At 55.9% G+C, this 26,603-nt stretch overlaps 9 protein-coding genes across 9 annotated transcripts; 5 read left to right on the top strand and 4 right to left on the bottom strand.

Annotated features, from left to right (window-relative positions):
* Positions 1-485: 485 nt before the first annotated feature.
* Positions 486-2,743, top strand: E0L32_006477 (uncharacterized protein; the record flags this gene model as incomplete). Its single annotated transcript, XM_031141114.1, has 5 exons — positions 486-539; positions 658-1,219; positions 1,288-1,476; positions 1,536-2,327; positions 2,409-2,743. The coding sequence occupies 5 exons, from the start codon at positions 486-488 to the stop codon at positions 2,741-2,743; spliced, it is 1,932 nt and encodes a 643-aa protein (XP_030994762.1).
* Positions 2,744-3,152: 409 nt separating this feature from the next.
* On the bottom strand, positions 3,153-4,175 carry E0L32_006476 (uncharacterized protein; the record flags this gene model as incomplete). The annotated part of the gene is made up of 1 exon (XM_031141113.1): positions 3,153-4,175. The coding sequence occupies one exon, from the start codon at positions 4,173-4,175 to the stop codon at positions 3,153-3,155; it is 1,023 nt and encodes a 340-aa protein (XP_030994761.1).
* A 510-nt stretch (positions 4,176-4,685) lies between these two features.
* Positions 4,686-5,517, top strand: E0L32_006475 (uncharacterized protein; the record flags this gene model as incomplete). The annotated part of the gene is made up of 2 exons (XM_031141111.1): positions 4,686-5,299; positions 5,358-5,517. The coding sequence occupies 2 exons, from the start codon at positions 4,686-4,688 to the stop codon at positions 5,515-5,517; spliced, it is 774 nt and encodes a 257-aa protein (XP_030994760.1).
* A 109-nt stretch (positions 5,518-5,626) lies between these two features.
* E0L32_006474 (uncharacterized protein) lies at positions 5,627-6,382 on the bottom strand (the record flags this gene model as incomplete). Its single annotated transcript, XM_031141110.1, has 2 exons — positions 5,627-5,928; positions 5,998-6,382. The coding sequence occupies 2 exons, from the start codon at positions 6,380-6,382 to the stop codon at positions 5,627-5,629; spliced, it is 687 nt and encodes a 228-aa protein (XP_030994759.1).
* A 1,022-nt stretch (positions 6,383-7,404) lies between these two features.
* Positions 7,405-8,490, top strand: E0L32_006473 (uncharacterized protein; the record flags this gene model as incomplete). Its single annotated transcript, XM_031141109.1, has 3 exons — positions 7,405-7,627; positions 7,745-7,847; positions 7,950-8,490. 3 exons carry the CDS (start codon positions 7,405-7,407, stop codon positions 8,488-8,490), a joined length of 867 nt encoding a protein of 288 aa, XP_030994758.1.
* A 138-nt stretch (positions 8,491-8,628) lies between these two features.
* E0L32_006472 (uncharacterized protein) lies at positions 8,629-10,893 on the bottom strand (the record flags this gene model as incomplete). Its single annotated transcript, XM_031141108.1, has 1 exon — positions 8,629-10,893. One exon carries the CDS (start codon positions 10,891-10,893, stop codon positions 8,629-8,631), a length of 2,265 nt encoding a protein of 754 aa, XP_030994757.1.
* A 461-nt stretch (positions 10,894-11,354) lies between these two features.
* E0L32_006471 (uncharacterized protein) lies at positions 11,355-11,665 on the top strand (the record flags this gene model as incomplete). Its single annotated transcript, XM_031141107.1, has 2 exons — positions 11,355-11,477; positions 11,528-11,665. 2 exons carry the CDS (start codon positions 11,355-11,357, stop codon positions 11,663-11,665), a joined length of 261 nt encoding a protein of 86 aa, XP_030994756.1.
* A 2,335-nt stretch (positions 11,666-14,000) lies between these two features.
* E0L32_006470 (uncharacterized protein) lies at positions 14,001-15,867 on the bottom strand (the record flags this gene model as incomplete). The annotated part of the gene is made up of 3 exons (XM_031141106.1): positions 14,001-14,267; positions 14,347-14,791; positions 14,888-15,867. 3 exons carry the CDS (start codon positions 15,865-15,867, stop codon positions 14,001-14,003), a joined length of 1,692 nt encoding a protein of 563 aa, XP_030994755.1.
* An 8,259-nt stretch (positions 15,868-24,126) lies between these two features.
* E0L32_006469 (uncharacterized protein) lies at positions 24,127-25,559 on the top strand (the record flags this gene model as incomplete). The annotated part of the gene is made up of 2 exons (XM_031141105.1): positions 24,127-24,335; positions 24,392-25,559. 2 exons carry the CDS (start codon positions 24,127-24,129, stop codon positions 25,557-25,559), a joined length of 1,377 nt encoding a protein of 458 aa, XP_030994754.1.
* Positions 25,560-26,603: the final 1,044 nt, after the last annotated feature.

Genomic DNA, 26,603 nt, shown 5'->3' with positions numbered 1-26,603 from the left:
GCCTGGTCGGAGCGAGTCCTTATCGATAAAGAGTGCGGGGAGCATCGACGCTATGACGGTGTGGAGGGTCCCAGAAAGTTGAGGTGGGGGTGATTGCAGCGCATCAGGCCAGCAGCCAGCCACTATTACTCACACAGGTCAAGCAGGGTCATCGATGACTACCACAGTCATTCACCCTCTCAACTTTCTTGCTCGATCCGCCAGACTCGAATTGCTCATCCGGCGAAGACGTCAAGGGCAACCCCGGATCGCTGGCTGACCTTGTTCTACACTGCACTGCAATCTTCCCACATCATATTTAACTACCAGTGGACCTCTACTGCAAGTCGTGCAAGTCTTCATATTGTCACGGCGAGACCTCTCCAACTCAGATCCGCACCACATGCACAGGCCTTGACAAGTCAACCGCGCACACACCACAGCTCTACCAGCCCGATGATCATTCGAATATCGAAATAACCTCCCATCAGGTCCCATGATCCACGATGGCAACAACAAAAGGCCCCAAGCTACCGCACGAGCGGCGCAAGGGGGAAGCTGTATGTCCTACTTACCATTCGTCGACCCGTCGTCGACCCTTCGGCGCAACCCTGCGCGCAGCTGCAGTTGCGACGCGGTCACTCAAGACAAATCGAGCACATATTCTAATAATTTGAGGGGCATTCGGGAAAGGCACTTAGCGATTTTGCCGACTACGTGGAGAAACAGCAGGCGCTGCGCTATCCGGCCGCAAAACCCGAGGCCGATGCTGCTAGCGGCGCGCCCGCCGCGATAGATCAACACTCGGAGCTCGACGACATACTTGACTCGCTCGATCTCGACGACTCGGCTCCGAGGATACCCTTACGCGAGCTGCTTCTGAGCGGCACGGCTGATGAAGCCGACGACGCCTCATTACACAACCTCGCTGATGTATTAGGGGAGCGTATACGAGATGGACACGGCGAGACCGTCTTCGACCTTGGATTCGAGCACAATGGCGAGTCATTAGGCTTGACGCGGGAGCAGTGGGATGTGGCTTATGATAGGCTGGTCAAGGCGGCGAAAACGGTCCGAGCCGACTGTCAGCTGCTCCTTACTAGGAATGTGGGCGGTGAGGTCGACGTCGCAACCAACGGCAAGAGCAAGGAGAAGGACTGTACCGGCAAAGTCATGATACGGCAGGTTCCCGAGTCCGTGGAGAGCGTCATTGAGACAAGGATAGCGGTCGTTGGAAACGGTAGGCGACATTCTGCTGGGTGGTCGGCACTAGACAAACGACGCATTGTTTTGCTGACACTAGAACAGTCGATGCTGGAAAGAGTTCTATGCTGGGTGTTCTGGTCAAGGGCGATCTGGACGATGGTCGAGGCAAGGCCCGAGTGAACCTGTTCCGGCACAAGCACGAGATAGAGACCGGCCGCACTAGTTCTGTCGGAATGGAGATCATGGGCTTCGACACCAAGGGCGAGGTAGTCAGCTCGGAAACTCCTGGCAGTATGTTTTCTCCCATTTTCTTGCAGTCCTTGACCGCATGTTTGACACTCCATGACTAGGAAAACTGTCTTGGGAAGAGATTGGAAAGCGCAGCGCCAAAGTCATCACTTTCACTGATCTGGCTGGCCACGAGCGTTACCTCCGCACCACGGTTTTCGGCCTGTTGTCCAGCAGCCCCAACTACTGCCTCCTCATGGTTGCAGCCAACAATGGCCTGGTCGGTATGTCCAAGGAGCACTTGGGTATTGCCCTGGCGCTCAACGTGCCCGTCATGGTCGTCATCACCAAGATCGACATCTGCCCGCCAAATATCTTGGAGCAGACCATCACTCAGATCACTCGGATCCTGAAGAGCCCGGGAGCGAGGAAAATCCCCATCTTCATCAAGAACAGAGACGAGTGCGTCAGCACAGCCACGCAGTTTGTCTCACAGAGGATATGTCCTATCTTCCAGGTGTCCAACGTCACAGGCGAGAACCTCGATCTAGTGAGGACCTTCTTGAACATCCTCCCTCACCATGGGCGCTACGACTCGGACGCTTCCTTTGAGTTCCACATCAACGACACCTTCTCGGTACCGTTTGTAGGCACCGTAGTTAGCGGCATTGTCAAGTCGGGCGTGATCCACGCTGGCGACAGTGTCTGGGTCGGACCCGATTCGAATGGCAACTTTACAGCAACGAGCATCAGGTCGATCGAGCGGAAGAGGATAGTTGTGCCTGCGGCGTCTGCAGGACAGTCTGCCTCCTTCGCCCTGAAGAAAATGCGCCGGAAGGATGTCCGCAAGGGCCAGGTCGTGCTGACCAAGACGGAAGAGCAGCCCAAGGTGTATCGCGATTTCATCGCAGAAGGTGAGTCAGGTTCCCTGAAAAATAACAGTGTGGACTGCTGTCTCTTTCTTTCATGATTGCCTAACCGATGACGTACTATAGTGCTCATCTTGTCGCACGCGACGACCATCAAGACCAAGTACCAAGCAATGCTGCATGTCGGCCCGGTGTCGCAGACCTGCGCCATCATTGACGTCGACCGTCCTTTTATTCGAACGGGCGATCGAGCCACTGTCGCGTTCCGGTTCGTGCAGCGGCCGGAGTATCTCGCTCCTGGAGACCGGATATTGTTCCGCGAGGGACGCACCAAAGGCCTCGGTATTGTCAAGTCTGTTGGCTATGACCCCGAGAAGCCACTCATGCAGCAGTCCGGGGACAAGGCGCTGTTGGATGACGCCCAGAACGGGGCTGGGTTGAGCAAGGTCATGATCGCTTAAAGGGTCGCCTCTTGTATGAGCCCCCTAGAAGAGCGACCAAGATCTCTTTGTATGTGTGTGTCTTTTTAATCCGGCGGAGTTTCAGGCGCGAATCTGGTCGCAGGCTCATTGCTCTAGCATTTGTCGGGTTCGTTTTTGCCTTTGTTCATTACTCAGGTTGTCTGCTCTGCTGGATCAGACTGTTCATGACATTGGCAGTTGCCATGCTCAACTTTAACGGTTGGCATTTATATTTTCTCCCTGTCAATTTCATGAGTCCTCTGGCTCTTTATGCAAGTCGCAGCCTCCGGCAACAGGTTGTCTTCCCAGGGCGTTGACTGGACAAAACACTAAGGATATTCAATGTACTTTGGTGCTAAATAGTATCTGGCATTCACTCCTCAACTCGGACCCTACATAGCCTTCTTCCTCAGTGTGCGAACATTTTCTTGATTGTGATATCAAAGGCTTCTGGTGGCCGTCCGAGCAGCTGCTCCAGTGTCTCTGTAATCACCGCCGTCTCACCCGCCCGAATGCCTTCCCACGCCGTGGCCCATGATACTGCCGTCTCTGCACTGCCAAACCGGGCCTTGACCTGCTCCTGCTCGGCGTACTCCTCAGCTGAGACTTGGCGAATGCGGACCTTGTCCCTGTCTCCTGTGATCGCCTCGCTCAACGCCGCCACTGTCTCGCGCAGCGTCCACACCCGCGGTCCAGTCAGCAGTAGGGTACCGTTGACCCACTCGGCCGGGTAGGCCTCGGGCTCGGCGAGATAGCGCGCAATCACCCGGGCGCTCGCCTCCCCGAGCTCGTCGCGCTTGGCCCACGCGACGCCTGGCGCCGAGCCGTCATGGGGGATCAGGATCTCGTCGGGAGGCGGGCTGCCGCTGCCGGGCTTGATGGCGAACGCCGTGTAGATCGGGAACGACTCGGAGTACAGGCCTTCCCGGATCGATGTGAACGTCAGACTGCCATCACGGCGGTGGTCCTCGCCGCTGTCCGATGTCGGCGACGACGCTGCCAACTCGGCCAAGTGCCGCTCCGTGTCGAGGTGCGCCTGCATGACGACCGCCCGCGACGACACCGACGCGGCCGTCCCCGCGAAGGCGAGCGACGAGTAAAAGATGTGCCGCACGCCGGCCCTCGCGGCGGCGTCGACGGCCCGCCGGTGCAGCCGCGTGCGGAGGTCGTGCACGTGCGAAGGGTAGGACACGAGGAAGAGCGCGTGCACGCCTGCAAAAGCGGCCTGCAGCTCCTCCGGGGAGGACTCGTACGAGGCCTCGCGGACGGTGGCGCCGCCCTGGACGTACGGCTGCGGGACTTTGGACGGGTGGCGGCACACGAGGGTCAGGTTCCGGGGCGGGACCAAGGCCGGGGAGAGGTGGGACAGCGTGCTGGAGGCGAGGGCGCCCGACGCAGGGAATATGCCCAGTTGTCTCGCAGGCTGGTCCATTGCTTTTTGGAAAGCTCGTGGGCAGCAGGAGCTCAACCCTCGACACTGGGTGTTGTTCGCGGAGTGTTTGGTTGTTCAAGGTGGCGGTAGGCCGAAGGCAAGCAAAGCCAGGCGAGTCTGCGAAATCCACAAGAGTGCGGCTGGTGATGATACTTGGTAAGTTGTTTGATGCCGTGCTTGTCGCAAGTGACCAAGAGCTCACTTGACATCATCGGTCACCGAACGGCGTGGCGTGGGGCGGGCCGTCTTTGGATCTCCACAGCTCTTGAACGGACGAAGCTAAAGAGAAAAGCTACCCATACCCTTGTTGATGTAGCTTCGATTGAGCCAAGACACTTCATCTCTTTTGTCCATCATTACATTCGAGTGCCTTTGATGAGAGATCCACGCCCACAATCGTATGCACAATCAAGTTAAAGTTGCCCTTGCACCAATGCCTGACCTGCTCGCTGTCTCTAAATCTACGGATTCTGCATCGCACAGCGTACAGCGTATTTTGTACAAGCGCCAATGGCAGATCAGCAGCAGGACACGCCGCTCTCGATAGTGGCGTCGATTGCCGGCATTCTCACGTTCTTCGTCGCGCTGATAGCAGCAGTCTATGCGCGCTTCACTTTTCTACGGAACAGCGACGATGACTTCTTCAAGGTCAAGACGTCGTTGCTGTGGTACAAGACCGAGTCGACCTGGCTTTCAGAGCTTGTGCGCGCGACTGCGGACTCGGCAGGGGACGGGCCCTTCCGGGACCAACTGAGCAGCAGTCGCACTGGACTCGACGTTGGGCGCGAAAGCTACCGCGGGACTGCCGAGTACCAGATGTATGCCTTTGTGATGGACGACCTGATACGCCTGGAGGAGCGCCTGCTGGAGCTGGTGGCCGAGACTGAGGAGAAAGCTGGGACGGAAGAGAAGGAGGCCAGCGATTTCGGAAAGCCAGGCGCCGAGAAGAGCGCCGCAGGAGCCGAGAGATGGACCCTGGTGCCCAAGGGATGGGGCTGGAGCTGGAATCGCACGACAATTGCAATGGCATGGATGCCGGTCCGGAAAAAGGCTCTCGAGCTCGTGAGGCAGCGGGATGCACTGACTGCCCGAGTGCTCTTCACGCAGATGAGCATGATATCATCGTGAGTTGGGCTGCAGTGTCAGCTTCGTCGAGTTGATCTATACTAACCACCATCGTAGGCGCATCCGTGAACTGGAACAGAGAGCAGTACACAGGAGACAAAGCAGTGGTGAAGAAGCTCTGAGAAGGCTGGAGGAGACCATCAAATCTCAGCAGGAACAGATTCAACGCCTCGAGGCCGCGGTGTATCGCACTGCGCAAAACAGCTCGCTCAGGTGAAGTGAGGTGCCATCTTGTACGCAGAAAAGAGATCCCTCTGCGTGTGCTGCCAACAATCGGGCACCACTTCAGCAGAAACAAGCTTGTACCGGCTGCTGTTGGCAGTATTTTACTTGAAGTCATAGCCACCCTGCCACAGGAAGGCGGCACTACACGCCAGACTCAACACCGCCCAGGCAAGGTCAAGCTCGATTACCGACCATACCCAGAGACACCCCAGTGGCGGCGCCTGTTTCATGACGGCAAGATAGCTGTATATGTTGGTGATGTAAATCAGGTAACAGCCAGCTCCCACGCTAGCTGCGAAGAATATGGTCTGGCGAAGGGGATTCTGGAATCGAGCGGGTAGGCCGCGGAGGAGGGTCGGGTCGGATGGATGTTGGTGGAGGGTGTAGAACAGGAGAACAAATACTGCAACGTCGAATCTGTTAGGTCCAGATCACAAGCGCTTATAGGGTCAGGATAACCTGGGAGACATACCCAGAAACGCCCTCCCAGTCCGGACACTGACATCATGCCACGACAGTTCCACAGCATACTGGTTCTGCACAAGAACGTCGAGGGTGAAATGAAGCATGGAAAGGCTGATGGTCCAGAGTAGAGTGTCCATGATCTGTTCTACACGCGGCGGCAGACCTGCTACCTCGGCCTCCTTCTCATCGTCATCTTCGTCGCTGTCGCTTTCACCGCTACTCTTGCTCGCCCGTGTCTTTTGCCTCTTGAGCTCCTTCTCTCTATCCAATGCTTGTTGGAACAGATTTCGCTCGTCAGCAAGCTGTAGGAGGGTGGGCTCGCTAGGACCGGAGCGATCCGGGTGCTTGAGCTTGATGTTGGAGGCGTCTTTCTCACGACGCTTCTTGGCCATCGTGCTATGGTGTGGTGCTGTGTGCTGATGCGTACTGAAGCGTGCCGTCGAGAGATGAACCTCGGATGTCTTGGCGTATCATGCAGACGGATGCCAATACAAGTTAGAGCTGTCCTTTTCGGTGGTGCTAAAGAACTGGGACGAGTACTCTGATCGGTGTTGAACGGTCAAACGGATTTGGCCCAACGTCGAAAATTGGACCTCATTTCTTCGGCAACGATTTGGCCGAGTCACCTGGAGCACCTGCATCTACCAATCACGGCGCTGAATTGGACCCCTGCCACGCTGCTTTAGCCCCAGAAGGCTACCGAACAGCGTGCACTAGACACCACCTAATCAACTACCTAATCCGCCTGCCCGCCCTGCTAATTTCGCACCCCTGGACCTGGACCGCTTCCTGGCTGGCTCGGCTGGCTGCATGACCACATATTTCACACGGCGATCCAAGCTCGACTTGCACAAACTCGACCAGGCACGCCGGGCTCCGTCACCACTGCTCCTCGCCCGACAGGGGTACTAACTCGTCTCCATCCGGTCTGTCCATAATCGCAAGGTGGCATTTCCTCATTGATCGGCTGTCTCTTGATGTGGTGGGCGAGGGAGTGGTGCATTGACTTTGGTCTTCTCTCTCTCTCACACGGCGTCCCCTCGTGATCACTACTCCTCCCCCCCCCCCCCCCCCCCCCCCCCCCCCCCCCCCCCCCAACCTGCGTCGGCCATCTTCCTGCTTCTCCTGCTTCTGTCCTCTCTGTCCGCAAGACATCTGCGACTCGACGGCGAGACCTTGGCTGGCTCTCGCGTGCCTGCCAACGCATCGCCTGTTGGTCATCCTTGTTGTTGCTGCAGAATCCCCGCCACGCTTCCCCCACAGTCTCGCACGCTACCATACCATTCCACCATCCCTTACATTCGCGGCCCAATCTGCCGACCGCCGCCTCCTGCTGCCCGCGCTCCCGGGAGCGCAACGACAACTCCCCTTGGGATTTTGGGAGGGCAGCAGCTAGGGAAGAGAGACAATCGCCATGGAGATACTCTACAGCGTGGGGATCTTGCTCGTGCTGATCCCCGCCTGCTATCTCTACACCGTCTCCGTCGTGGCCACGCGCTTCCCCGCCCTGCGCAACAAGCGCATATGCCTGCTCATTGCTCATCCAGACGATGAGGCTATGTTCTTTGCGCCTACTGTTCTGGCGCTCACGCGACAGAGCACTGGCAATCACGTCAAAATCCTGTGCCTGAGCAGCGGTGAGTAGTCCAATTGGTGTTCTGAGCTGGGGACTAGGCGCATATGGCGTGTGCACATGCCGCCCAACTGCTCGCACACACAAGGCAGTTATGCTAATACAGCTGGCCTTTGCGCAGGAAACGCGGCCGGCCTGGGCGAGACGCGCAAGAAGGAGCTCGTCAAGAGCGGCATGACCCTCGGCCTCCGCCAGGAAGATGACGTTTTCGTCGTCGATGACCCGTGAGCAAGCATCCTCCTAGACTTCATCATCCAGCAGCCCCCCCCCCAAAGCGTTCTTTTCAGAGTCCAATTGACCGACCCATGATTCCTCCTCCCTTTCAGGGACTTTCCCGATTCCATGACCGCAAAGTGGGACACCAACAGGATCTCCGCCCTCCTCTCCTCCGCCTTCATCCCACGCCGCAACACCACCAAGAATGTCGACGCCGCCCCCGAGGCTACCATTGACGTCCTCATCACCTTCGACCGCAGCGGCATCTCGGGCCACCCGAACCACATTTCCCTCTACCACGGCGCCCGATCCTTCGTCGCCTCCCTGACCGCCGGCAAGCCTGGCTGGAAGCCCCCGGTCGATCTCTACACCCTGCGTTCGGTCTCCATCCTGCGCAAGTACACTTCGTGCCTCGACACCGTCGCCACCCTCGCCGCCTGGGCCCTCACCACCCCGATGAAAAACAAGGAGCACCCGGCAGGGCTCGTCTTCCTCAACGGCTTCGGCGCCGGCGGTATGGGCACCGCCTGGAGGGCCATGACCGAGGCGCACAAGAGCCAGATGGTGTGGTTCCGCTACGGCTGGATCACACTGAGCCGCTATATGCTCATCAACGACCTGCGGCTAGAGGACGTGCACAAGAAGCCGTGACAACGACAGCGAGCACCAGGCGACAAGATGCAGCATTGGTATTGGCGTACTCTAGCGTGTAGCTTTATGAAAACTGTAATACATGAAAGGATTCCATATCTCTCTGCGGGAAGGGCCCCGCAAGCGTGCCTTTTTGGCTCAAAGATGTTCTCTCTGCAGCCATCTCTTGGTGTAAGGGTTGAGCTTGCGCTTTGTGAGGTCTTCGGGGCTCGTCACCCACGTCACCGGCCTCTTGACCGAGACAAACTTCTGTATAATGGGCCGCATCCGGTGAAATGGACTGTCAGGTCCGTCTGCGATCGGGGCGTCCTCGGGCTCACGCTCAAGATCAGATCGATACCGCGGCGGCGTCCAACGACCTGCCCTGATACGCTGGTTCATCTCACTCTCCTCCAATTGAGGTACTTCTATCAGACGGTCCACAGTTATGTAACGTGTTGCGCTGGGCCCTAGATGGAGGCGAACGAAACCCGTCGGGGTGCGGTAGGTGGTCGGCGAAACCATGAAGTTGCGAAACTCGTCCACCAGCTGCGGGATGGTCGTCGTGGTAAAGGTGTCCTTGTCGCCGGGCCGCACCTTCTTGAATATTTTGTGACACCACATCTCGATCGCGTACCACATATGCCACTTCTTGGCCGAGGCTCGCTCGTATCGCATCAGTACCGGCCCCGTGGCGACCCTTTGTTGCCGCGTCTGCGAGTACTCCCAGAGCGCCTCTTCGTAGACCCTGCACTGGGCTTGGTACTGGTCCTTGAGCTGGCGCATGAGCGGGATGGCTTCCCCGTACTTGCGCTGCTCGATCAGAGAATTGACCAGAATTCTGTATTGGTCGAAGCCCGGCTTGACGTTGTAGGGCGCCGATGTCATGACGTCCCAGACGAGTTGGACAGCGTCTGGCTTGAGCACCTTGTGCCGCATGCCCATGATTTTCCATTCAGTGGTGGCAGGTTTAGTACCAGCGATGTACGTCCAGCTTAGCAGATCGAACCACACCTTGTCAGGGATTTCGATGCGGTAGAGCTGAGAAATATGGTTGACGACCTTGAGGGCAATGGCAATATGGCTGTTGGACCCGAAAGCCAGCACAATCGCCTCCATGAGCCGGCCTGTGGGATACATAGGCGAGCTCCGCCTGGGTATGACGCCATCCTGGACAATGACTGAACCAGTTGCCTTTCTTCGGCTGATGTGGATGTTCCAGTACTTGCGTAAGATGTCGATAGTGGAGGCCACCTTACCTGTTCTTGCCGTTGCAACAATCATGGCGCTCAAGAAGTCCACATCATGGTCGTAGCCCAAAGATCTCGCTCTTGTGAAGACTCTGGTGACTGGTATCGAGTTACGGAGAATCATGTTCGTTTCCTCGGCGACGTGAGGCTTGCGAAAGTTGTGCCCAAAGCGGTGTTTCCGGTGCAAGTCCATGTTTCTCTGCAGGCGCCCAAGCATGTAGAGTGTCTTGCCCCGGTCGAGGCGGGAGTGGAGGGCGAAATGGGTGAACTTGCCGGGAAACAGAGAAGCGGGTCGCACCCGGTGTAGCGGCAGATTGTACTGCATATACAGCGGCTCGGTCAGGAATCGAGCTCTCGCGAATTCGGCGTATGCTCGGCTTGATCGTGAAGTGGTGTAATTGTCTTCGTCCATCATCTGCCAGATCTCCTTGGCAGCAGTCATATCCGAGGCTGCTCCTGCACATCTCACCAAGACGATGTAGTCATTGAACTGAGGTTTGTGCCATGTTTCTCTCCTCACTTTGAAGATGCTCGTCAATTTCCGCAACAGCCCCACGTAGATCGTGCAAATTCCATAATTGTTGACGAATCTCCCCAAGGGGGTCATCTGGGCGACTCCCGGGCCGATGGAGATGCCGTCACTAGCACTTAACTCCTTGGCCACAACAAAGGGATCGAGGCAGCGCATGAGTTCCGAGAAAGCCGTGGATGGGAGCTGTGCGACGACCGACTCGATGGTAGAGTCTTGCCTAACCACCTCGGCATGGCGATACGCCCCCAGCGTGTTCAAGCCTAGATGCCTGAAGAGGGCTCTGGTGTCTCCCTTCTCCAACGCTGCCAGAAACTCTTTGACTTTGGGTTTGTCCCAGTGCCTGGACTCGGGTTCCCCGGTGTCCTCGCTCTGCGGGATGTTCTGCCATCGGAGGCGTTCTGGGGGCTGGGGAGGCTTGTGCAGTATCAGATCTTGAAGGACCCTGACATCATCAGATGAGAGAAAGGGTGGTTCGTTGATGTGCGCGGCGAGAACTCTCTGGGATTGTGAGAAGCTCCGTGTGTAAGTTCTCGCGACCCGATCCAGCCTCAGTTTGAGCACGCGCCAAGATGTACCACGGGGAGGGCGGTAGAGCAGCTGTCGGGGCCCGAGGCACCCTGCCGCTTGTGTCGCCGCTATCATATCGGATCTCGTGTGCGCATGTCGCAGGGGGGGGGAGCTTTTCGACCGATTGAGGCCCCGAAAATGCCACAGCGCGGCTTCTTCGAGAGTCTGGTGCTAAGATGCGGAGAGCGGAGACGCTGTGATCGTGGAGTGCGAATCATGGGGGACTGTGGAGCCAGAGTCGAGACAGCCCATCAATTGATCAATTGAGGCGCTACAACTAGCCCGAGGTACCCCCTAAGAAAACCGAGCTACGGCGCTATATATGTTCCAGCTCCGGCTATCTTATCACTATTTGATTCTCTGTGCTGTTCCTGTACCGTCATGCTTAACTCGACTACGGCGCTCCACACCAGAAAGACAAGCAAAAACAATATCGGCCCGTGCGTTGGTCACGCTCATCATCCATCTCACTTCGCATCGAGACTCATCCCGAACCAGCCTTCATCACTACCGGTCTTCGACTCATACTCCCGATCATGGCGGACATCGGTGACGAAGGAAACACTGTGTCCGAGCCCCTCGACCTGGTTCGTCTGCTGCTGGACGAAGTCGTCTTTGTCAAGCTGAGAGGCGACCGCGAGCTCAAGGGCAGACTTCATGTACGCCCTTACCCTGCATATCTCCTGCTCGTCAGACTTGGTGCGCATAGACTGACCCTGAGTCGCATCAGGCTTATGACAGCCATTGCAACCTTGTGCTAGGGGAGGTCGAGGAGACCATCTACGTGGTCGATGACGATGAGGAGGATGAGGAGGTCAAGGTTCGTGTTCTCGAACTCCTTGAATAGGCGGTCGTTAGTGTCGCTGACATTCTCAACAGACGATAAGCAGGAAGTCCGAGATGCTGTTTGTGAGAGGTGAGATCTCGGTGCCCGTCTTTTTCCCCTCTATCTTTTCTGGCACGGCGCTGACTATGCACAGGCGACTCGGTGGTGCTCATCTCACCACAATCACAAGCTTGAGAAGCTGATGATTGGAGCGTCGCAACTCATTAGTGATGCACCGACGATGATATCGGTGGCAGACCAAACGCGTTCGGTCACCAGCGCATGCCCATCCGCCCTCTCAGGCCACTTGATCGCAGCCACCAGATCTGACAAGCCACGGGGTTGAGCCATGTATCACGCATTGCTAGACATGTCCCCTGCAATTCAAGGGCGCACAGTTCAGTATAGAAGTCAGGCGTTTGATACCAGTAGAGAAATGGATAGAATTTGCCACCATCTCCTTTTTGGCCGCTGCGAAGGTTCGATCACGCCGCTCGCTCACTCCTCGGGCCTTTGACCCAATCTGGGTAAACCTCCCATTCTGTTTGCATAGTCCACTGGCACCTTCTTGAAATTCCATTGTTCATGTATGCTGTCGAATCAGCTCTCAGACAACTGTGATTCTTGGACTGATTCGTTTGTTGCTTCATAACCTCTTGGTGCCCGAAACCATAAGTCCTCTCTACAACTTCTCAACCCCTCTTGCCTCGTCTTGATCCAAGGTATGCGCACGCCATAGAAACCAATGAATGAACTCCAGTTCTCGCGTATGTCGTGACATACCAATTATGTCCTTGGATTTAGCAAACGTGCATTGCATACATTTCGTTCTTCACTAATGAAAGCCAAGCCCTTGGCAACATGAGCCTATAGAATCAGCGATGGCCCAGTAGTCTTTGCATTGAGTAGGCAGGTGATGCATATGGTGTGGTGGCAGCTGAAGAAACTCTAGAAGGGATGGGGTTTCTCAAGGTTGCAACTGGCTGTTTATAGCCAAAAGTGACTACTGCGCTTTCTACAGGAGATAAATGCACTCAGAGGTCCATAGGATCCAATGGAATGACTGAACCCTGGGTGTGATATTGGAACGTGTACAGAGAGCAAAATCGAATGTCTTCTGCCTTTGAAGAGTTCTACTGGCACTGATCTTGGCAATGATTGCCATGCCATCGAGTCCGCCTCTCTCAAGCACTCGGTAGAGGGTTTCGAAGGCATAATACCATGTAAGCCGAAGAGATACGAGAGCACGCAATGTAAACCACCTTGACCCTCAACCAGGAATTCTGGGCGAGAGAACCCAGGGGACCATATACACGACAACAACGTTGCTGGTGGCGCAGGTCAAGGGTTGTTTTGCCACAAACCTGGTAGAGTGCAATCCGGGACACGGACTCGGATGTCCGCGGAATGGCTCTCCAGTCTAGCCGGGCTATTATGTTGAAGCTCCTGCTACACCCCGTGTACCACTACAAGAACCAGATGGATGTATCAGTACCTAGGATGTCCCCGCTGGACAACAGGTCACGCCCGGACATCAGCCAGAGGATCCTCCTGTCTTCTGTATAAATAAACATGCATCTCTCGGCAACAGGAACACGGGTGTGCCGGGAATGGCTCGAAATGTCGCAGACACCATGCTACACATACTCCACACCAACCACCGTCATCCATCAGGATCTTGTTGTTGTTGAGAAGACAATCACACACAGCGCTCCTCGGCCTAGTCAGGTTGAATCACCTAATCAATTGATTAATGATTACTCAGTACTGTACGAGAGTTGTTGATACAAAGAGGAAAGTGAAGAGTAAAAAGTGATTGTAATGGCCAGACAAAATACCTGGCCAGATTTGCTAGTAAAAGAAGTAGTCAGGATTCTCATGAGTTTAGATACAAGAGAGGCCCGTCCTCTCGTGGTATTAAGGTTTGTTTATCCCCTCCCTTCGTCAAGTGTGCTCATTTTTGAGTTGGCACCGTGCCGACCCGGAAGTAAAAGGAGGTATGGAGCAAGAGGGGGGAACTTTTGATCAGTGATCGCGCCGGTCTCGACGAGCCAGCGGAGCCCGGATCCACTTCCCACCACACACCACCACCACCACCGAGACCCCCGAAGGTTCCGCGTACGACGACATCCCATCAAAAAAGCCACACCGATAAAGCCGCCGCTGCCGCCTCCTCTCTGCGCGTCCTCGGACACGCACGCACGCACTCAGCTTTCTCCCATCATGCTTGGTTGGGCCCATGTCGCAACTCGAATTCTTTGCAGGAAAACAACGACGCCTTTCTCCTTTCAAAATAAGCAGCAGCGCACGCGCGCAAGACAGAACCCATTGGGGGGAAGAAGGCAAGGCCGCCGCCTTAGACCTCCTTGTGCAGGACACCGTCCTCGTGGGCCATCTGGGCGGCAAAGGTCGTCGTGGGCTTCCAGCCGGCCGAAGTGCGAGGGGTGGTCTCCTCCATCATCTTGTCGACCTGCTCCAGGGTGAGGCCCTTGGTCTCGGGGATGAGGAAGTACGAGTAGACGAAGGCGCACGTGCACAGGCCGCCCCAGATGAAGAAGACGGACGACTTCAGGTTGCCCTTGTCGGAGTCGGTCATGTAAGGGGTGATGACGGCAATGATGGTCTATATGTCGACGAATTAGCCAATGCACTTAGTGTATTACTCTAACCAGCACAGCGCGTTGGCGCGAGAGTGTACTTACGTTCCACAGCCAGTTGGAGGCAGTTGACAGAGCGACACCGCGGGAGCGGATGGGCAGAGGGAAGATCTCGCCGATGACGATCCAGGCACCAGGGCCCCAGGTGGAGGCGAACCAGAAGATGAAGATGGCGATGAAGGAGATCTGGGCGTTGACGGCGGGGATGTTGTTGGCGATCGACTTGGTGGGGTCGGCCGGGTCGGGGTGGGTCTTGTTGAAGCCGATGGTGACGCCGATGATGGCGACGAGGAACTGGCAGATCAGCATGCCGAGGGCACCCCAGATCAGGATGGTGCGGCGACCGAAGCGCTCGACAGTCCAGAAAGACAGAGGGGTCGAGAGCACGTTGACGAGGGTGAAGATGAGGGAGATCAAGAACTCGTTGCTGATAGCACCGGTCGACTTGAGGAAGGGAGTCGAGTAGTAGAAGATGAAGTTGACACCGGTCCTGTGGCACAAGCAGAGAATGGTCAGAGATTATTGTGTCTTCTTCTCTTACCCGGCCCGCGCAGACGAGCCGAGGTGAGGGAGCAGGATTACTTACCACTGCTGCATCATCTGCAGAGAGGTTCCGAGGATGGTACGGCGCAGGTTAGACTTGGCCTGCCACAGGGAGCCCTTGAAGCAGTTGGCCCAGGAGCCGAACCAGGTGGTGGAGGGGATGAGCTGGCGCTCGTACTCCTCGTTGGCGACAATCTCGGCAAGCTCGACCTGGATGTACTCGGAGTCGCCGGGCTGGCCACGGAGGCGGGAGAGCGAGTCGGTGGCAGCAGCCAGGTTGCCGACCTTGACGAAGTAACGGGGCGAGTCGGGCAGGAACATCAGACCGCCGCCGAGGATCAGACCCCAGGGGAACTGGATGGCGATGGGGATGCGGTAGACACCCGTGTCGGAGCGCTCCTTGGTGGCGTAGACGACGATCGAGGCCAGCATGATGCCGATGGTGATGCAGAACTGGTAGCCGGCGACGAGGGCGCCACGGACCTTGCGGGGGCAGATCTCGGACATGTACAGGATGACAATGGCGGACTCGAAACCGACACCGAAACCGGCAATCAGACGGCCGGCGACAATGGTGCCGAGGGAGCTGCCGTGACCGGTGATCATCTGGATAACGACGCCAAAGAGGTAGATGGCGCAGCCGGCGATGACGGTCCACTTGCGGCCGATAAAGTCGGCCAGGTCACCAGCAATAAGAGCGCCAAAGAAGGTGCCGCAGGACAGGATAGAGACGATGAGGGACGAGTGGGAGGCGGTGAGCTTCTCGACACCGACGCCCTCGACGGCCTCGATGAAGATCTTGGAGGCGGTGACACCGTTGATATAACCAGAGTCGTAACCGAAGAAGATGCCGCCGAAGGAGGCGAAGGCGCAGATCAGGTAGGCCTTCCAGGTGACGGGAGCCTCGATCTGCTCGACATCCTGGGTCGTGGCGAGGCCGACAACGCCGTGCTGCTGGGTGGTCGGCGGGAGGAGCTCGGTGCCCTTCTCGGCGGGGGCGACATCAGCAGCGGGAGTCGACATGCTGGCTGATGGGGAGGTGAGAGGTTGTGTGAGAATTGATGTGACTGCTTGGTGGTAGCGTAAGCCCTCTTCCTGGCGGGGGAAGTCTTTTGGATTTCTGGCTGCAATTTGAGAGCGAGGATGCTCTGCTTTTTCAGATCGCGGGGAGGTGAAAGAAGGAAATGCCAAAGCCCGGGGATCCAAGGGGGGGGGAGGAGGGGGGCCCAGAAGTGAAGGGGTGTGGGATGGGGACGACTTTTTAAAGTTTGGTGAGACCAGCGTCCGTGTGGGAGAGGTGTTGTCTTGGAATCCTGGGTGCTCTGTTGTCTGGCAGTGATTCACGCATGGGTTTCGAGGACGAGGACAGGGACGAGGACAGGGACGAGGACAAGGACGGAGGACCCTGGTCGCGGCGCCCGGTGTTACCTGCGGGCCTGGGGCTGGACGATGGTCTGGGTCCGGGTCTGGGTCTGTGGGTGAGGTGAGGTGTGTGTGAGAGGTACCTTGCCTACTCCGTAAACGAGTTGGTAGGTCGGTTGGTAAGGTACGGACTAAGGTAACTACATCTCAGTGGTGTGTGTGTAAGAGACTGAGTGTGTACATATCTACTGTACATCCATCCGTCTGGGGGGTTTGGAGCGAGTCTGTGGCGCGAGCGACGAGGACGGACCGACGACGCTACGCAGCAACAGTACCTACTTCGTACTCTCTCTCTCTCTCTTTCGAGATCCAGTCTGAGAGACAGACAGGCCGCAAAGGGTCGCTTGTGTGGCCCGTGGTACCCCTGAAGGCAGGCCTTTTCTCGGTTGGATCCTTCATCGGGAGAGCATAATTACCATCATTACAAACATGGGACATGATTTGACGCTAATACGGTAATATTGGCCCAACACGGTAAGGCCAGGTTACGCGGGAGAGCTATCCTTGTCTGTTGCTTATTATTCTGCCCTGCCCTGTGCTGTGCTGTTGGCTGTGCTGTTGGCCTCTCTTGCTTTCCTCATTCTCTGTCGGACTGAGTGGCTGGCTGGCTGACTGACTGACTGACCGCTGTGACTAGTTAGAGGAAGCTCCTGCTGCAGTTGCAGTGGTGTCGGTCGCTCTCTCTGGCGATGCATGCACGTCGGACACATTGGCAGACCCGAGAAGGAAGAAAGAAAGAAAAGAAGAAAAAAAGGTACCTACCTATTACCCACCTAGTCCACCTGCTTTGCTCCGAACTTGTTCTTTTGTGCCGCGGTACCTCCGTACGGGGGGGGGGAGGCAGAGGGAGAGACGGCGGAGGTGGTGGTGCTGATGTGGAGAGACAGGTCGGGGACACGGGGGAAAAGAGAGAGAAGAGATGCGAGTTGGAGAAGTGGAATGGGGCCGAACGAGGCCAGGCGAGTCTCTTTGTTGGACCATGCAAATTAAGGTGTGTCGAGTCGTGACATCCATGATCCAGCATCCAGTCCAAGTCCAAACACCCACCACCTACCTCTACTTGTACCTAACTACCTAACTAACCTACTCCGTCCTCCGTACGGACTCCTACGGAGCCACTTGAGCCACTTTGTACACACAACACACACAACACACACAACACGACAGACAAAGGCACCAGGTTCAAATTCTACCTGCGCCCCCCTAGTGCTAGGGACCTACCTAGTGCAGGGTGTGCCAGATTAGCGTCGACCCTCTGAACGGCGCGCCGTGGTAGCTCCGGCACCTACAGAGCCGACAGGTGAAGAGCCTGCAGGAAAGGGCCAGCGTTCTTGGCCCAGAACAGCAAATACAGCGCCCTGGGTCTTCTGTCGGGGCCGAAGCCAAGAACGACAGGAGGCTAAGGTCAGCGCTATCCGTGTCACACGCCCCTCCTAACTTTACGCCTCTAGTACCTAACTCTCCTAACTCTCCTAACTCTCCTTGTACCTACCTAGGTACCCAACTTTGCCGACTCCGTCGTCCAAAAAGCTGGGGAAGAAATTCGCCGTTGTCCCGCCGTGTCGCGTGGCGCCTTTATTTTTTTTTTCTTTCCCTTTTTGTCGCCGCGTGTGTTGTTCTCTCTCTAGCTCTAGCCTCTGGCATCGTGCTTGTTTGTCCTCGAGAAATGGGCTGACTCTGGCTTTCTTTGGCTGACTAGATTCGCATCTGATCCAAAGTCCTAAAGTCAGGTGTGTAGGTAGGTACCTAACTACATGCATCGGAGGCAAGCATCAGCAGCATCATGCGTTTGGGAGCCAGTCTCCCCATCTCTCTCCTCCCCCCTCCATACCAAGTTGCCGCTACCGCGCACCCGCGCGGGCGGGCTGGCGAGCGCATTGAGAAATCTCGCCGAGATCAGCTCTCGCCGGTCTCGTCTCGACTGCATTCATCCATATTCTGATTCAATTCAATGCATACAGCCATCAACGGGGCCCCCCCCAAGCAGGAGCCAAAGCAGGAAGCAATACATGCATACCTACAACCACACAGCACACAGCACACAGTGTTGTTGCCCTGCAGTGCCCGCCCTTCATTCCCATCTGTGCCGTCATTCCAGAACTGCTGCAGCATCGTTCATTTCCGCATGCAGCATAGCGAGCGTCGGAAAAGAAAGAATGGAATCATTTCTTTGATCAAGGCACCAGGGCTGACTGCAACGTCGAGTAAGATTTCAGAGCGTCCTCTGTCCCGTGCGGGCGCCATGCAACATGCACTCTCTGTGATCCGCACCCGCCCCCGGCCTGTCCTCGCCGCAACGCTTCGAGGCAATCCTCATTCATGACCATGATCACGAGCCAGACAGACCAGATCTGTTGGACGAGAGTCGGTCTGAGCTGGGGTTCTTCCCATCCCATGTCTGGACCAACCACATCGGCTCCCAAGCTGGGACGTTCTTTGCTTTAGCTTCCATCACCAACGTCTGGAGAAGGCGTCGCCTCTAACTGGTCTCCAGCCTGCGGATCTGGGTTAGATGAAGACACAAGCCCCCCCTGCTCGACTAGAGAGGCGCCGAGAAATCCCCATGGGTATCCACGGAAGACCCCTTGCTGCTCCACTCTAGCTGGCACCCTCAGGCACCTTGCTGCAGCTTTTACACCTGCTGGCACACCCCCTTGTTCGTTCATTGGGCCGGCGGCCCTGAGCCACCCAGCTACCGCGGCTCATTTCTCTGGTGTGTCTGGTGCTCTGTCTCTCTGTCTCTCTGTCTCTGTCTGGTGCTTCTTGTCTGCATGGCTTCCATGATGATGGGTGGGCCTCTTGGCCGCCAGCTAGGATCCATCCGGCCAAGCCTCTTCCGCTTTGGCGAGATCTTACCTTACCTACGGACCAGTTATGGATACCTACCCCCCAAACCCAAAGGCTGCCATCTACGGAGGATCTACTCTTGAGACAAGAGTGTCGCTCTCAGTTGCGATCAGATGGTGTTGAAGATCTTCCGCAAGGGAGGGTGCTTAAAAAAACCTTAACGTTAAGATGCAAAGGAGTGTCGCCATCGTCCCGCCGGGCGGGGTCGCGCTTCTCTTCCTTCCGCCATCGGCGTCGTGCATCGCGGATGCTCGCTGCACCGCACCATCGCATCCTGTCAGTCTCGGGCTCGCAGCCCAATGGGCCAATGCTCGGTCGTACTCGATGGCGCCTGTCCGCAGTAGCACCGTGCGCTCCGCTCGCTGGCGTCTTCTTGTCTTCACGATTTTGCCGGCTTGCTGCTTGGCTCGGGACCCCCTCTCCATTCTGTGTTCCGAGATCGTTTCATCCTCCGAAACGCTCTCTTTTCTATTTTCCTTTTTGGGGTTCTGATGCCCGCTTGGTGGGAAGCATGAACTAGCAGGCAGCTACTCTCCAAGTGATGATGCATCATACCGGTACCAGGTGACTGCAACGACTCGTGTCTGCTAAGAGCAGCCTTGAAGAAAGTACCCACGTAATTTCTCCGTACTTTACCCAGGTGGTGACATTCCATCCGATTGGGGATCTCATCCCCGATCGCTTCGGCAGCCTGCTAACCCAGATCCTGATTCAATATCCGGGGGGGGGGGGGGGGGGGGGGGTTCCCATCGTACGGTAACGCATGCCTCCCGACAGGCCTCCTCTCCGCACGGCGGCTCGTGGCGGCAAGCTTGCAATCCCCCCCAAAGTGCTCCAAACTCCGGGACATTTCTTCCCCTCTTGCCCTACTGATGTCTCTAGGCAAGACCTTGTCTCGTCTCGCCTGCGTGCCTCGCCCCATGAATAACAACAACAAAGCAGAGCCCTGCCGCCCGTTGGCCCACAGCCGCACCTGACTCGTCTTGCGTTGGCAAAGTAGGCGCCTTGCTACCGACAAACAGGCCCCGACTGGAATTGTTTTCCTGCCTTGCCAGAATGCTGCAGCACCGAGTACGAAAGTTTAAGCTGTCCAGCTGATCTTCGAGAAGCGAAGCTGAAACAGCCCAGACTCGTCTATCTGCGCCGACCGCCTAGAACACTCGGCTATTCACACATCGAAGCTGACGAGTGTACGTGCTGGCATTCACGATCTATCATCTGTGACTCTCTCTCTGCTTGCTCGGGTGACTTGGTGGACCCCACCAGATGAGATGGTAAACATCATGACATCAATGACAACACTCGGCTGGCTAGTTTCAGCAATTCATGCACCATAGTCCGTCCTTCCGTATGTACACACCGCAAGACTTCGTAATAGTGCTCGGCTTCGCTCCGTTTAGCCCCAACTCTTGGCTTTGGCGTCAGGCTTGCTCTGGTACCAGCCCAGCCCAGCCCAGCCCACATGGCACTCGGCGCAATTCCCACACAGAGGAGCCAGCTTTGATTGACAGCCATGAGGTCCCGTCCGCCTGGGTCTTTTGCCAGCTCCGGCTTAGGTAAACGGCCGAAGAAGCTGCCGTAGCGCGGCCGTTCTTCTAGCCTTGGCTCGGCTCCCTCTGTTTCTCCAGATCACATGCTGGGTAGAATTTTGCGATTCTTTGAGACCCGGGACCAGGACGCAAAGTCGGCAGAGCCCAGAAGGGAACATCTCTCTGCAGCTGCGCCGCCAGCGCACTCACCACCTCTGGTTCAATTCGGTCGGTGGTCGTGGTCTCGGCCGCGCCCATCTGGCGCTGCCGGTCTTCCTGCCGGTGTGTAATCCATGCTGGGAGGGTCGGGTCAGAGCAGAACGGCCTGCACGTAGCATACCTACGGTGGGTCGCAACCGCGTGTCCCAGCCATTTCCCCATGTAACGTTGGCGGATGCACCAAGCAGACAAGACAACCCACCCCCCCTACCGACCTGGGTGCGCTCCCTGCACTTGGGGTGCATGCCATACTTGCTGACTGGAGGCATCATACCACACCAAGAACAACATGCACCCTCCACGTGAACAAAGTCCCCTTGTTGGTCGGTGCTGATTCCCCTTCTTGCATCTACTTGTAGACTCGGGGATTGGAGTTCAGGGACCTCTGCCAATCACCTCTCTGTGCGTCCGCGAAACCTCCCCCATTGGCGAGACAAGCCGCCGAGGATGGGGAGAGGTGTGGGCCAGGGGTGTCCTCTCTAACTGACTGATCCGGCCCTTCTCTCGATCAAATACTCTTTTCTTCCTTCGACCATTCTCCTGCTAACTGGTACTAGACACGGGGCCCCATGCCTGCCTGGGCGAACCACTCCACATCGGTGGCGCCCGCAATGCATGGAACAGAACCCCCGAGGGGCTGCTCCGGGATGGACTGGTCCCCGAGGTGGAACTGTGGGCATCCCAAAGTGCATCGTGAAGAATTTTTAGCACTCTCGTTGGATCTGATCATGTATGTGGATGGACTGAGCCGCAAGGATCGGCCACGCTGAGACTTGGCCATACTCCGTACGCTCTTGGTACCTCAGCTGAGGCCTTTCTTGTCTTGAATGGAATGATGCAGATGCAGTGGTCAGTCAAGGCATGCTCTATGTTGTGAGTCTAGGGAAATCACACGATGCTCTCTGTCTTTCAGGACTAGGCTATCTTCTCGACCCATATCTGCTTGTAGTTACAGCTAGCTACTACGATCCTGCATGTTTGTTCCCGATGTCCATGTCAAAGTCTCTTCTCTTGAGAACCAAAACGCGCGTACTATGCCGGTATACCTCGCTCGGCCTGATCCGTTGGAAGATGCGAGCTTGCCGTAGTCGGTTGCTTCAAGACCGCATCTCTGGGTTCCCCTGGTTCCTGGTCCCTGATCTGCACGTACCCTGAAAGGATATTACTTCGAGCACTTGGCACAACGCTGCGGGATGGGTGCATGTAGATTACCTGCGTGTTGCATAGCAATCTGCAAGTTTGCAACATGAGCCCGAACACTCGGGTCATGCGCGTATGCATACCTGTAAGACACATGGCCGCCCGGCAGGCCGAGGTACTTGGGCCCCTTTTCCTAAATTAGACCGACGACAACAGGGTCGCCTAGGTCTTTGCAGGAGGTAAGCCCGGAGCAGCCCCTTTTGTCCTGTCGAGAACGACCAGGGGAGGAGCTGGCCTGGCGTCCAAGTCCCCAAGGGGTGCGTCTATGCTAGCGCGGCACGATATGGGAGTCACGGCTGTGTCCCCGGCGCGGAGCCCCATATTGCCGGCCGAGTAGGACCGAGCAAGCTCAAGGGATCGCTAGGGGCCACCTACCTAGGCGGCTGCAGGTTCGAGAACCGCCGAGAGCAGATATGAGCGGTAGGGGCTGGAAGAATGAGCCGTAAACCACCATGTGAAGCGGATGGTATTCATTGTTCGCGTTCATTGCTAGCATTACTTCTTCAACTTTGTCAATGTCCTCCGTGTTGCCAAGGTCAGTACGGTATTGCAGCTTGATCGTTGACATACAGAGCATCCGTCGTCTGCTCCTACCCCTGGTCCCAAAGCATAACCCGTTCATACTTTGTCAAGCAGTGGTAGCCTTATCATTCCTCTCTCTCGTCGTTGGCTTGGTCTTTGTTGTTGGATATCGAGTGACTGGTTCCCCTATCCACAAACAACCAACAGCCACCTGGAGGCTTCACGATCGGCTACCCACCTTCCAGATTGTTGTCAAAAGCGATCTTCCCCGAGAGGCGTCGTTTCTTTGGTTGCTTAACATTCAAAGCTCAAGGTAAGTTCCAGTTGTGAGCCTTTGTACACAGGTAGGTCAATCTCAAGTATATACACCTTCATACCATTCAACTGCCTTTGAACACTTGCTTCATAAAATGCCATAGTAACTATGTCCAGGACATCCACAGTACCGATCTATCCGGCTGGAATTTATGAACACGGCAAGAGAGAAATTTGAAGGAACAATCTATTTGTCTTCTCAGCTGTGGCCGAATCACTAGTCCCCGAGGCTCGACAGTATACAAACGCTAAGCAAGTTGACAGTATATCACGCAATATATCACCAAGAGCCTTGGTAATTTCATTGGGTCAATCATCAGCATTTTGCCCTATAGATGCAAAATGAATCAGAAACCTTGATCATCAAGGTATTGGCCTGAAAGCGATGGGGGCGTCTTTTCCATACTCGTGGACGCAGGGCTAAATCAGGGCTAAATCTTCTGGTGTTGTTAACTTCCAAAGTCTCTTTCAAAGTCTTGCGGCATGCCAGGCCCACTGTGAAATGTAAAATCTTCTCAAATCTTGTGCATGCTAGGATGTCAATGACAAGTAGCAAAGCATACTGATATTTGGAGTTAGATAGCTTTACATCCACCCTCTGGCTTGGACTGCTTCTATTTCGACTCTTAAGCCCTACAGAGACATCAGCGGGTTTCGTTCACGGCTGGTCTGCTCGTCATCAGTGTGTGGGGTTCGAAGTCCACGTACACAGTTCCGCGGGCGACATGTTCGGGTGTTATATTCCCACCTCGAGAGCTTGATATGATACCGAACAGAACTTTGTTCCTTTTGAGTCTAATTGATGCGAAGCTCTATGAACCGGATCTAGGCGTGTAACATATTCTCAAGCCCGCTCAAGCTACAAAGTGTGGTAATATCGCAAAATAGGCGGAGCTTGGATTTTCTACAAGAGCTCGCAATTCATGATGGTCTATTTGTGTCATTATGAAGAACTCAACTCAAGGTCTTTGTCTCTTGACCATCGGGGAATATGTGTGCTCCCTATTGTCAGCTCTTGCTGGAACCCCCATGCACTGCCGACTGATCCAGCCAGAGTGGGAATATCGTTTCGCCCAAAACAGACTGGTGCAAATCGAGAATGCGCTGCCGCCACTTCCACCTCATTCGCGGCCTTTGACAATCAAGCACTTCTCTTCATCAACCAGGAAGTACGTCTTGCCATGGACGGAAAGCAGTATTTGCGTGCGCTGGCTTTATCATCTTGGTGATGCAGCCCGATGAACAGGCCACTGGCCTCCACCACAAAGGCCAGCCGCCTGTTGCTGATGCCGATGCCGTGGCGAAACCGGAGTCGAGTGCAGTGCCTTCGGAGGCAAGCACGGTAACCGAGTCACTGATGGATTCTCCTCCCCCAAATGGAGGCCGCCTCGCCTGGCTACAGGTTGCTGCCAGTTTCGCCTGCTATTGGAACACACTGTGCGTCGCCAGCCCGTGTGCTAGGCTTCTCTTGCTAATCACGCTCAACCACGCAGCGGTGTGTTGAACATGTATGGCGCTTTTCAGGCGTTTTACGAGCGGGATCTCTTGCGCAACAGGTCGCCCTCAGATATCTCCTGGATCGGCTCTACGCAGAACTTCTGTCTCATGGCCGTCGGTGTTCTGATCGGGCCGTTGTTTGACGCCGGATACTTTCGGTCTCTCTTGGTAATCGGGGCATTCCTGGTCACCTTCGGATTCATGATGACGAGCTTGTGCACGACGTACTGGCAGGTGATGCTGGCACAGGGGATATGCTTGGGCCTCGGAACATGCTGCCTCACCATACCCTCGATCGCGCTTGTTCCCATGTGGTTCACTGGCCACCGGAGGACCTGGTCTATGGCTACAGCCACGATTGGTAGCTGTCTGGGTGCTACTGTGAACCCTTTGCTGTTCGCTGCTCTGCAACCGCGCATCGGCTTTCCCTGGACTGTCCGGGTGATGGGCTTTATCTCCCTGGCTCTCTGCTCCTTCGCCATCGCCGTCGCCCGCCCTAGATACAAAACCAGGCCGATAGCACAGCGCACGAGTGCGCGACCGTCGTTCCGCACCATCATCCACAACGCAGCACTTGGTGAGCGGACTTACTTGCTCTATTCCGCGTCGATATTCTTCAACAATGTCGGCTACTTTGAGCCCTCGTACTATATCCAGAGCTACGCCATCGATCACGGGCTGGGCGGCTATGCTGTTGTCGGGTACTTGCTCACCATTCTCAACGGCGCGTCCATCTTTGGGCGGCTTGGCCCTTCCTTTGCTGCTAGGAAGTTTGGGGTCCTTCCCACCTTCATCGCCATCGTCTTGTTCAGTGCGGTGAGCGTCTTGTACTGGATCAGCGCCAAAGGGTCGCTCCCGGGCAACATCGTCTTCGCCATCGTCTGGGGCTTCTTCTCCGGTGGAGTCGTGGCATACGCGCCTGTTGTTCTGACCACCATCACAGCTGACATGAGCTCTCTGGGAACGCGGCTTGGTGTATTGTCGATCCTGAAGGGCGTTGGTTCGTTAGTAGGTCCGCCAATTGCGGGCGCCATTCGAACAGGCACGGCCAGTTATTTGGGCGTGCAGCTGTTCACGGGTTGCGTGATCATGGGATCAGCCATCTTGGCCCTCTTGCTCCATGTGGAAATTAGCAGGACCGGTCAAGCGGGCAAGAAGAGATGAGGACAAGAGCATGGCTACTGATCAAGTAGTACATACATTGCTGCGAAGAATATAACGACAGTGTCAAAATATCGTATATCCTTTTGGGATGAGCGATACTGTACTCTAACTTATCACTGGCTGCATCAAACTATGACCTTCAGCGGAAAGTTTTGGCATCGCCACGAAGTTTACGGTGATATGGCTTATGATATATACCAAGTTGATTTGTTATTGTTCGCTTGCGTCCTTAGAGTCACTAGCTCAAGAAACCGGCTCTGGCACAACTGGAGCCGGCATAATGGCATCTCCAAGAGTTCTCATCGCAAGCAGGGCCATGCCTTACCCTGGTTTCTGGGCAGATTTGTGTGCTTCGGAGATTCCAGCAGCGCCAGCAAAGCCGAGGCTAATATGAACAGGAACGGCCGGGCCTGTGGCATTCCCGAGAGTCCCGTGAATGCTGGGAACGACCATGTATGAGACATTTCCTAGACGTTAGGTCAGAATGGGATCTTCTCTCAGTCCACTGCTTGTCTATATGATCAAGTCTCTGACATTCTCTTGTCGACACTGTCTCACGCTTTGATTGGGGTGTCGGTCGCCCGGAACCCCGACATTAGCTGTCAATAGCTCGGCTGTCGTCGTGATGTTCACGTTCAGGCGCCCTGAGCCATGTTCTGACCACGACTTCGAGTGCATAGAGCCTGCCTAGGATCCTTTTTGTACTTCCAGGTCTCCAATGCCGACAATGCTACACAGAGGTGGACCGCAACTCCTATCATTATTAGGCTACTGATTGTCCAACACGCCTAAGAGCTGGACCTGCCATCAATTCGGCGTAGAGCCGGGCTGATGTGGATCAACTGCGCGTGTTGTTGGCGAAGACCATGTCGACTCGCGGCTATCATGAACAGCCTGCTTGCCATATTGTGTGGGGGTAAAATATCTCACGAGGCCTGCAAGGGGCGTCGTGAAAATGGAGAGGCTACATGGGGAGACTGGAATGAGAACCAGTGATACGGGAGTGTCAGATGCAAGAGATATGTGGTAGGAGACGCCGAACGG

The sequence above is a fragment of the Thyridium curvatum genome (assembly GCF_004353045.1).
Source record: "Thyridium curvatum strain D216 chromosome Unknown NODE_37_length_373104_cov_81.786046, whole genome shotgun sequence".
Lineage (NCBI taxonomy): Eukaryota > Fungi > Ascomycota > Sordariomycetes > Thyridiales > Thyridiaceae > Thyridium > Thyridium curvatum.
This window is presented reverse-complemented; position numbering and strand designations above follow the sequence as displayed.